The sequence below is a fragment of the Daucus carota genome, chromosome 9, assembly GCF_001625215.2.
Source record: "Daucus carota subsp. sativus chromosome 9, DH1 v3.0, whole genome shotgun sequence".
NCBI classification, from domain to species: Eukaryota; Viridiplantae; Streptophyta; class Magnoliopsida; order Apiales; family Apiaceae; genus Daucus; species Daucus carota.
The window spans coordinates 6,565,933-6,576,784 of record NC_030389.2 but is presented as its reverse complement, the minus strand read 5'-3'; the positions used below and the strand labels follow the sequence as shown (position 1 = coordinate 6,576,784).

Genomic DNA, 10,852 nt, shown 5'->3' with positions numbered 1-10,852 from the left:
ATACTGGTATGCATAGGAGAGTTGAGCATCTGTTCAATTTTTATATATATATTAGTAAACCGACTAACCGATCCAAACTGAAACACTACAAATTGGTTTGGTTTTAGGGTTTACACGGTTCAGATTAGTTTGAAATTTTTATAACCCGGTTTAATTGGGTTGGGTTGTTAAATTCCGGTAAACCAGCCAACCCGAAACGTGTACACCCCTAGCCACCACATTGCTCTTAACTTATTTTTTCACAATAAAAAAATCCTTCCCTCCAATTCACCTCCATCTTTCCCTCTCTTTTGTTATAGTGGAGTCCAATATATGAATAAAATATGAAATAGAGAAGAGATGTAGAGAGTATTGTTGGAGTTTACACTCTTAACTTTGTCCTAAATTGCTAAGAGCCACATTTTATATATTATATTTAGGAGTCAACAAGGAAGCTCTCGAAGATGCTCTAATAGTGTTTATATTAATGGAGATGGTGGAAGAATGTAGATGGTGTAATGATGTTTTATATTATAAAAGTTTACTACTTTTGGAATGTATACAATTAATGAGACGTTACAAAAAGGAAACCGTATACAATTCGTCGGGAAGGAGGGAGGGAGTAGTAACTTAAAATAAGATGATAAATGAAAATATCATTAAAAAAAAAAGAGTCAAGCGAGACTCGGGTCAAGAAATTTTTTTGTGTCACATAGACGTTGCCGTCTCATATTCAAAAAACCAAATCCGCCCATCTTTCCCCCCTCTCTTCACACTTTTCAACGCTACTCCACTCACAAAATCTATGCACACAATTTAAAACCCTAGATATCATCTTGATTTCAATTCGATCTGTAATGCAAGACATCTTCGGATCGGTTCGCCGATCACTCGTTCTCCGATCACCGGACGATGACTCCACTGCCGTCGGAACCCTAGTCGACAAAATCAAGTGTATTCGCAAGTCCAGAATGTTCTCCAAGCTTTCGCCGCCGCCTCAGCCGCTTAATTCGCCCACTGCGCCCACGATTAGGTGGCGTAAAGGCGAGATGATCGGTTGCGGCGCGTTTGGTCAGGTTTATATGGGAATGAATCTCGATTCCGGAGAGTTACTTGCGGTTAAACAGGTCAATTTGTTGTTTCGGTTCTTAATTAGTAGTCTCGTGACCGGAGACTTTTGTTAATTTATCGAGATAAGAAATATAGCTGTTTTAGGATTGAGATTTAAAAAATCGTTGTGTGAGGATTGAGAGTATTGGTTAATTTGTCGGGACTGTAATATGCTATTAAGTTAGGATTAAGAGCAGTGATTTTTCGATATTGTTAAGTTATTGAGGATAAAAATATCGTAGATTGTGAAGAAGAATTAATTTGTTGAGATTGTAGGTATATGTTTGGTGATTGGATGCTTTTGTTTTCAGGTTTTGATTGTTGCGAATAATGCTTCCAAGGAGAAAGCTCAGGTTAGAATTGTTGGTTTTCGCTAATTGCTACTTTGACTGAGATGATTTTTGATTATTTAGGCTTTGATGATTTGTTTTTGTTGTCAGATTTGATTGTTTTGTAAATCACGTATTGCAATTAAGGTTTATCTTCATTATTATAAAGACATTGGATTTTTGTTGGGTTCCATGGTTGTAATGTTGAACTTTTGTTCTCGCTAATTGCCCCTTCGATTCTGTTAATCTTCGATTTTTTAGTTTTTGTTTCAGTTGTGCTTGTTTTAAAGTAGTTTCAGTTCATACATAATCACAATGTATTGCAATTAAGCTTTATTAGTATAAAGGGGTTGCTCTTTTGTTAGGTTCAGTTGGGTCTTTTGTAATGGCAGTTTATGTATCAAAAATTTGTTATTACAATTGGTAATTATTACTTCTGCTAGTATTACTTGTCTATAGTTTATTAGAGGATCGTTGATCAGTCTTGCTAGTAAAGACTTGACTGGTAAGTTGTTAATGAATTATGATATGATTATTGTTTGAAAACATGAGTCTTTTATATTCTGTAGGTCTATGCCAGCTTGCCTTTACAGTCAAGTTATCCTTTTTTCCCCCCCTTATTGTAATGGTTATGTTATTTTTGTAAGTATCAGGTAGGGAGGAGTGATGAATTGTACCATGACCTTTGTCATCGGAGATTATTGCCTTTTTACCATTAGGCTAATTCCCCAACCTCTATCCCATGACCTGCTTCGTTTTACAGTTGATTTTATCTCCTTCCTCCCAATATTACGAAAGATATGTATGTTGTTTGGTGACTCTCTATTGCATAGAATTCACACTTCAAAGTGTATCGTCTCGAGCAATAATTTGATTAGTTTGATATATTATTTTGTCCCTGATTGCAGAAAGTAAATTATTGACATTATAATTTTGCGTTCAAGCCTTCAAGTGGTAAAACTGTAGTACTGCAGGTTCCCTGAACATTATTTCATAGTGACATGTTTACCTTGGTCTTTTTATTACCTGTTCAACGTCTTTCTGTTCATGGTGTCTGTTGATTAGGTTATTAAATGTTTGATTACCGAAAAATGTCGTGAAATATGTTATAGTTACTATGTTATATTTCTGTCTGAAAGTCAAATTCATTCATAGATGTATTTATCTAACCTCAATTTTGGCTGGAATGATCCAGTATCGATACATGTTCAAGGGGCTAATTTGATAGTATTTTCGTAATTTTTTTAAAACATATTTTTGGCCCAAAAATGAACATTAGAGTGGCAAGTGTCTGACATTGGCACTTGAAGTTCAAAATTTTGGGCAACATAGACATGTATTGTCAATACATATTTATACTATTTTCAGTAGATAATGTGCTAATTCTTGTTTGGTCATGCCGCCAGGCAGACCAATGGTACCTTCCCATTTACCATCCTTAAAGAATAACTGGTACTTACTGATAGGGTGTAGAATGAAAACTTGAGCAATCAAAATGTCAATAGATTTATTATCTTGGATGACCTTTATGACGGAAATTCATTTGGATTATTCATTACAGTTTTTTTTCCATCTATTGCTTGGCCTTGAGTTATCAAATTATTATTCTTTACCGTGACAATATCCTGCTCTCTTAATTGGTACAAGTAGGCACATATAAAGGAGCTCGAGGAAGAAGTAAAACTTCTGAAAAATCTTTCTCATCCAAACATTGTTGTAAGTGTGGTCTATATATTCTTTTTACTATTTCAAAGTTCAGTAAGGTTTTTTATTCCTTTATAATTTGTACGTGTGATGCTTATTCGGAGATGTATCCTTCTTTCTCATTATATTGGCAATTTTTTTCAGAGATATTTAGGAACTGTGAAAGAGGAAGAAACTCTAAATATCCTGTTAGAGTTTGTTTCCGGAGGTTCAATCTCATCCCTACTAGGGAAATTCGGGTCATTCCCTGAGGCTGTAAGTGATCATCTGTTTCTAAGCTTTTCATCTGTGTTCTTTTTAATTGTGTGATTCTTATGCTGCATTTTTCACTTAGGTTGTAAGAATGTACACAAAACAATTGCTGTTGGGACTTGATTACCTTCACAAAAATGGTATCATGCATAGGGACATTAAGGTTCTCTTTCTGTCTTTCACTCTCTCTCTGTATCTGTATGTGTGTGTGTCCATGAGTGCGTGGATACATCTTTAATTTTTCGCAACCATACAGTAAACTTTGTTTCTCATTTACATTCAGGGGGCAAACATTCTTGTTGATAATAGAGGATGCATTAAACTCGCAGATTTTGGTGCATCCAAGAAAGTTGTTGAGCTGGTAAGTTACAGGCTTATGTTTCTTCACACTGTCTGTGTACTTGTGGCTCTATATTATATCAGTTGTCTGATAATTAATAACCTATTTGATTGGAACGGAATTACTGTAGGCTACGATAACAGGTGCCAAGTCCATGAAGGGTACACCATACTGGATGGCTCCGGAAGTAATTCTGCAAACCGGTCATAGTTTGTAAGGACTAATACAATTTTGTTATGTATGATCAAGACGGAATGTAGTACTTGTTGCAATAAGTATGAATCTTACATATTATTTGATATAAGCCTCGACTTTTTTTTTATACATTTTAAATCAAGGGGCCAACTGAAATCTCGCATTCATAAATATTCTATCTCCTGATGTTGAGCTTTTATCATATATAATGGCATTCACTTAGATCGGCACAAAATGCTTTTCTACAAAAGATATCCTTTCTGGACTAAAAAACTTTCAGAAAATGATTAATATTTGTGGTACAGAATTTCATCAGAATCCACTTAGTAATTGAAAGGGCAACTAATAGTTTTGGTTCAAGGTTTAATAGCCTATCAGTGGGTACTTATGTGTATATGCAGTTACTTATATTCAGTCACAAAATGACTTGCTACTCCTTGTTCCAGAAACTCAGGAAGTGATAATTTGTTAGAAAATATTTTGCACAAAATGATTCGTATTGTATCAATTGTTGTCAAATTCCACAACATTGTATAGCAGAGTGGTTATGTATGTGTAAAATATATGTTTGTAGCAGAATATTAGTGCTGTATATATATATATATATATTTTTGGGTACAGCAGTGTGAACATGTGACATTGTTATTTCTCTGCATATATATATTTCTATTCCTTAAATCTGCATCACTATTCTTATGGTCTGCTACTGTATTAGCTTCACATCATCTTGCAATTGAGTAATGGTCCTTAATTGGTGACTTACTCTTGCTTTCTACCCAGCTCTGCGGATATATGGAGTGTTGGATGTACGATAATTGAGATGGCTACAGGAAAGCCTCCCTGGAGCGAACAATACCAAGAGGTCTCTTTAAAATATTTAAATTCTAGGTCAATAGTGTCTTAACTTCAAATAATATTTACATGCATTGTTGTTTCCTCGTGCAATATACTAATTTATAGGTCCTTCCAGGTCGCAGCTCTCTTCCATATTGGTAGTACAAAGTCTCATCCACCAATCCCTGATCATCTCTCTGCTGAAGCAAAAGATTTTCTGCTTCAGTGTTTACAAAAGTATGTAAATCCTTTTTTACTATTTATTTTATTATAGTCAGCATACGCTATTTGCAGGAAGCCTAACTACTAAACTCTATTTCCCTTTAAGAAAAGCAATTATTTTGTACAGCTCTACTCTCTAGTTATGAGTCATTAAAAATCACAAAACATCTTCATTAAATGGCAGCGTTTAGGTTCACAGTATGATTTTTCAAGGGCTCCCATAATTCCATCTCATGTGAATATGCTTTACTTCAATATTATCGTTGTTTACATTTTTACTTTGTAATGTTATCATGTTAATATCATATATTTGTTATATAGGGAACCAGAGTTGAGGCCAACCGCTTGCGACTTGCTGCAGGTAATTATGATCTGATTTAATGAATGCAGCAGCCTATTAAGCATTATAATGTCTTTTTCTAAATACCAAATAAATGTGTCAGTATACTTATTCTTTGCTAGTCACATGCAGCATCCCTTCGTCACTAAGGAATCCTGGCAATCTCTTCCTGTTGCTTCTACTACCTCTATGGTTGGTTTAACACGATTTGAATTTTAAGGTGTATAGTTTATATATATTGCTCATATTGTTTATCTTCCTGCTCAGGAGGAGAACTTGAAAGCTCCTATCCGATTACACGAGAAAGATATGGATATTTCGTAAGTATTGTGGTGTTTTTTCTTTTCTCTTGTTTGATGTATGATATAATTGTGATGGTAAAGGTTTGTTATGTGGACACAAAAATAACTATCATTAATTGTATTTGATACCAGCCCCACCTCAAGTGATGTCTGCAATTTGGGTACTCTGGACTTCTCAACTGTGAACTTTGTGAATGTAGCAGAAAGTGGACATGATTGGCAAGCAGATAACAGTGATGATATGTGTTTGATTGACAATAAAGATGGTTTTGCAGTGCATGCAGAAACTAAAATGAGCCCTCTATTGTGTGGTGACATTAATAAGGTATGAAAAAGTCTCTTACTTTGTCTTTTCCAGAATTTATGCTTAATTTTATTTTTCTTAGATTTGCTTAATACATTGGTAATACTGGTACTAGAGCTTCAATCCCATGTGTGAGCCTGATGAATGGAGTTGCAAATCTGATGGGACCAATGAATTGGAAAGGCCAACGACTTCGGATGATAACCAACCAGATGGTAAAGTTGACTGCTGTTCAACCGGAAAAAGAATTGATTTTGCTTTTCATTGTGGACAATCACTATCTGAAGATGATGATGAACTTACTGAGTCTAAGATTAGAGCCTTTTTGGATGAGAAGGTTTTTCATTCTTTCTTTATTTATTTCTTTCCTTCTTTCTTCTGTTTCAATACGTAATAGACAGATGGTATATTGAACTCTTTATTCTATATCACAGGCTGTAGAACTTAAAAAAATGCAAACACCCCTCTACGAAGAGTTCTACAATGGTGTTAATGCTACCAGCTCTACAGTTTTTTCTGAAAGTACATCTGATGGAAGTGCACTAAATTTCTTAAAGTTACCACCTAAAAGTCGGTCCCCTAGTCGTGTGCCTATCACTCCCACCGCAGTTGAGTCTGCAATTTATTCAAGTCCTGGAAGTGGTGGAACACACATATCAAATATTAGTGGCACAAGTAATCATAGTCCTGGGGAACATCTATCACCCCAGCTTCATGATCAGAAAGGGATTCAGGTTGATGGGCAACATAATTCTATTAGCCCAGGGTTAGTCAATCAGCTAATAAGTTTGTAATTCATTTATCAGCAATTCAGCATCATTTTTAATATATAATATTATTTATTTGAAAAAATGTTTCACTGGCAGTATGAGCTTCTCTGAAGTACAACGAAAGTGGAAAGAGGAACTTGACCAAGAGTTGGAGAGAAAGAGAGGTACGTGTCAGTAGATTATATGTTCCCTGTAAGGATTTAAAGAGGCTCAGGGTGAGAAGAGGGTCAGCTTATTGCTCACTTTTCTTTTCTGGTATCAAATAAGTGTTTAAACTATATGATAAATCCGGTTCCCAAACTGATGGAAATACAAAATGTTAATCTAAATAAGGAATTTCATACTACTATCATGTATAGTAGACCATGCCTGGAGAGTGGAGAGTAACATGGGCTTAATGTATTACTTAGGATCTCTTTTCCCGGAACCTGTATGCGTAGATACTGGTGACCTCAATATTTGATAAAGACTTGAATGATGCAAAAAAGTGAATTTGAATGCTGTATATGTAATGGGCAATAAATGATCTAGAAGTTTATGTAGGTAACATGATATGTTTAACGAAAGATGGTGCATAATGATTGTTCAATTGTAGAATAGATGTAGACTAATTAGTAATTACTTCTAGCGTACATGTGTGCAAAGTTCGAATATGAACAACACAGCTGCAATAAGTTTAATATCCACATTTAGTTAGAGCTAGCATGTAAATTCAGTCGCAGAAGAAAGAAAAGAATAAGCAGCAGTCTAATTTGTGTCCGGGGAGACTGAGTGCTGAGGGTGCTCCACTGAGGAGTGAGGCCCCTGAGTCCCTGATAATAAGATCGGTAGATCTGTCCACTGTTCTTTAATAAGAAAGAAAGCAGTCATGCACATGTAAGTTGACCTGAGGGGAGATCTGACCCAGGGAACCATGCAACACTGTGCGGGATTTAGTTTTTATCTATTCTAGATTATTCAGAAACTAATTGTCTAAACCATTCTTATCAATATTCATACATATTCAGATAAATAAAAATGTGCCATTTAACTAGTAGGATGTCTTGTAGCATCTTATCTTGCATTGGGTTTTTACTATTTCGACCAGCACTTGAACTCACATCTGCATCACTATAGATGTTTTCTTAATATTGTGCTTTCTACTGGGACAGAGATGATGCGCCAATCAGGTGGCGGAGGAAAAATTATATCTCCAAAAGATCGAGGTTTAAACCGAAAAAGAGATAGGTCAAGGTTCGCATCACCAGGCAAGTGATTGTATGCATGTGAGTGTGTCTATTATGCTAAACTTAAGCAATGGAATTATGCTGATGATTCTTTGAGGAATCTTAGATGTTCCTCATTGACATACATCTGCTGTGTTCCTTAATCTGGTTGAAGCAATGGAAGTGCAGTCGAGCTAGTTATTTTAGATGAAACTAGCAGTTTCACAGCTTTAAGATGGCTCAATCCAGTTTCCTGCATATCAATATGTCCAGTTCATGTCCTTTAGAGTAGCAAACTTTTGTATGTAATGTGTGCGATAATAGAAGCATATCATAAAAACTAGGATCTTACCATTTCTTTTTTCGGATTTTCATCTGGTATGACCAGGAAGAGGGGTGTAGCTGTTGAGCTCTTTTAGCCTTGTGTGCATAAATTTGTCTTAATTGGGCAATTATCTTGTTTAATACAGCCAACACAGTATGATACCCTTTCCCACTATTCCTAATATGTAACCATTTTTGTTTCAATATTTGCAATTGGTTTTCAATTTGTGTTTCTGAATATTCTTTAAAGTTTATTGTGGTTACTGGGGTGAAAAAATAATTTGGTACATATATTGTATGTTGTGATTGGTGCTTGGTAGAGTTCCCTAATTGAAAAATAAAGGATGAGATCAAGACCCTCCGCAGTCTTTTGACTGGGTACATCCAACTTTGACCAACTTGATTTTCATTGTAGTAGGATGTATAGGCTACCTACAAGTAACTTGTGTTGCTTCATGCTTGGGCTGATGCTTTGTAATATGATGATAAACTATACTCCCTCTGCCCCCTGCCCCTGGATAGTTTATTTTGAAGGACGGGGACGAGACACACATTTTAATGCTTCTGTAAGGTATAGTTGTGTAATTTATTTTTAAGATTTTCTTTTTCTGAATAAAACTTTGGATGTTAAAACTTTATTCAAAAGAAAAATAATCTTAAGAATAAGTTATGAAACTATATTTTACAGAGCATTGAAACACGTGTTAAGTAATAGAAAAAAATGTATAAAATTAAATGGGACGGAGTAACAAACATGCATAGAGTAAGAGACTTGGACTCTTCTCATGGACGCTAAAAGGCCCTGTCATCATCTGTGAGATTTAACGTTTGTTTACATGTTCAATATTAATATTAGTTGATCAGCTGCTGATCTCTGTCCCTGTATTAAAAACCAAAATGGTCTGCACTTGCGCTTACCTCTAATATATTACACTGTCAACACCTGAATAGGTCTTAGTCTAATACTATCGAGTATCATCCTGCAGTGGGTCAAGGTATGCAAATAACGGAAGTCATAGTAGAAGTTACAGAAACATGGTGCCTGTTTGCACCATTTCTGTAATGTGTGCTGTTCTTTTCCATGACGCTGTTATAAAACACTTCATCTTAAAATAGTTACTGGGTTCAATCATTACTGTGGTTTTAAGTCGTTATGAATAACTGGGCGTGGTTGACATTCATGAAGATACCCCTGATTAACACAAGTAGCCAGGACAAGATCAGAAACTGTAATCAATTAATAATAAGTCAATACTCAATAGTGAAACCTTAAAAGATTTGTACTACCTCCGTCCCATTTTATGTGAACGGATTTGACTTTCACAGAGATTAAGAAAAAGTAGTAAATGTAGTTGAAAAGTGGGTAAAGTGGTGGGACCCATCAATATTTAATAATAGATTTGAGATAATGGAGAAAAGTAGTGAGTGTAATAGTGTTTATTTAATAATAAGAGAGTATAAAATATAGAGTTAGTGGGTGTAATAGTGAAAAGTAGTGTTAAATAGTAAGTATTCTGGGTTCATTCTTTTTGGGACGTCCCAAAAAAGAAATGAGGTCACATAAAATGGGACGGAGGGAGTAATATACAATTTTGTGAATAAAAGTTTTAAGTTGACTTGCCTAGCTATATCAAGCGCGAACTTGAGAGATTTTGATAGAAAGCCCCCCTTTCCTTTAAAGGTATGTTTCCAAGTCACCCTGAAAATCGTCATTTATGTGAAAATTAATATTCATGATGACAGGCTTAATGGCAATAAATTCTTAAGAATTACTACTATAAGTTCACATGATATACAGAAACTATAAAGTATAATCTCCACGTAACTTTCTTAAGTCTCTTGCATAGATAATGATATTCCCTATGAGTTATACTATACATATACACCCCTGTTCTTGACAAAAATTAGTGAACACTCACTCATTCTCTTTTTCCTCTGAAGATTTTTTTATCAGCTTCATCAAGCTCAAGTTTTTATACTATTTTTTTCCAGCTTTAGTATGTCTTGTAATTATTGGAACACTATCCAAGGCTCTGTTTTTTATATGTGGCTAATAAGGCCATTGTCACCAGAAAATAAATATTTGCATCTGTTTTTTTTGCAGGTTCATTTTCAATTTGTTTTGATTCCCTGGACAACTTCTTAATGTTGTTGCTCGAATGCTGGCGACCTTTCTCTTCGTTGTAATGGATTTGCGAAAGACCTTTTTATAGGCCATAAACTATTTTGATTCCCAATTTTATGGATTTGCAAAAGACCTTTTTATAGGCCATAAACTATTTTGATTCCCAGTTTTATGAAAGAGAATGCCCTCTGTTGTTATTTATGTTAAAACTTGAATTTCACTGCTGGATTAATTATTACCATTGGATTGCTTGCATCAATTTGTGTCGTTTGCATCTTGCTTTTCAATTTTATAGTTGTCGGTTTTATAACCGTAATCGAGCCGATTATAATTGAATCGGGATTTTTATAACCGAAATCAAATCCGAACCGGTGATTGTGATTTTGGATTTTAAAAACCAAAGACATATGATTGTGGATTCAGTTTTATCCAAAAATCGAGCCAAACTGGCCATGCTCTCCCGTTGATTAGCCCACACTCTCCCTTTATCCCTCTATCTCCTCCCAACTAATATGAT

The 10,852-nt window shown here is 35.1% G+C and overlaps 1 protein-coding gene across 2 annotated transcripts; it reads left to right on the top strand.

Moving 5' to 3' along the window:
* The first annotated feature begins 655 nt into the window (after nucleotides 1-655).
* LOC108200645 (mitogen-activated protein kinase kinase kinase NPK1) lies at nucleotides 656-10,589 on the top strand. 2 transcript variants are annotated; one of them, XM_017368866.2, is made up of 18 exons: nucleotides 656-1,106; nucleotides 1,401-1,442; nucleotides 3,069-3,134; nucleotides 3,267-3,377; nucleotides 3,457-3,537; nucleotides 3,658-3,735; nucleotides 3,845-3,927; nucleotides 4,690-4,771; nucleotides 4,880-4,980; nucleotides 5,287-5,326; nucleotides 5,438-5,497; nucleotides 5,573-5,625; nucleotides 5,740-5,932; nucleotides 6,027-6,248; nucleotides 6,346-6,677; nucleotides 6,778-6,845; nucleotides 7,833-7,928; nucleotides 10,315-10,589. In XM_017368866.2, the coding sequence occupies exons 1-18, from the start codon at nucleotides 837-839 to the stop codon at nucleotides 10,395-10,397; spliced, it is 2,061 nt and encodes a 686-aa protein (XP_017224355.1). In that variant the 5' UTR covers nucleotides 656-836; the 3' UTR covers nucleotides 10,398-10,589. The 2 variants fall into 2 exon arrangements, with proteins under 2 accessions (XP_017224355.1, XP_063941086.1); XM_064085016.1 differs by lacking the exon at nucleotides 10,315-10,589 and having other exon boundaries at nucleotides 693-1,106; nucleotides 7,833-8,434.
* Nucleotides 10,590-10,852: the final 263 nt, after the last annotated feature.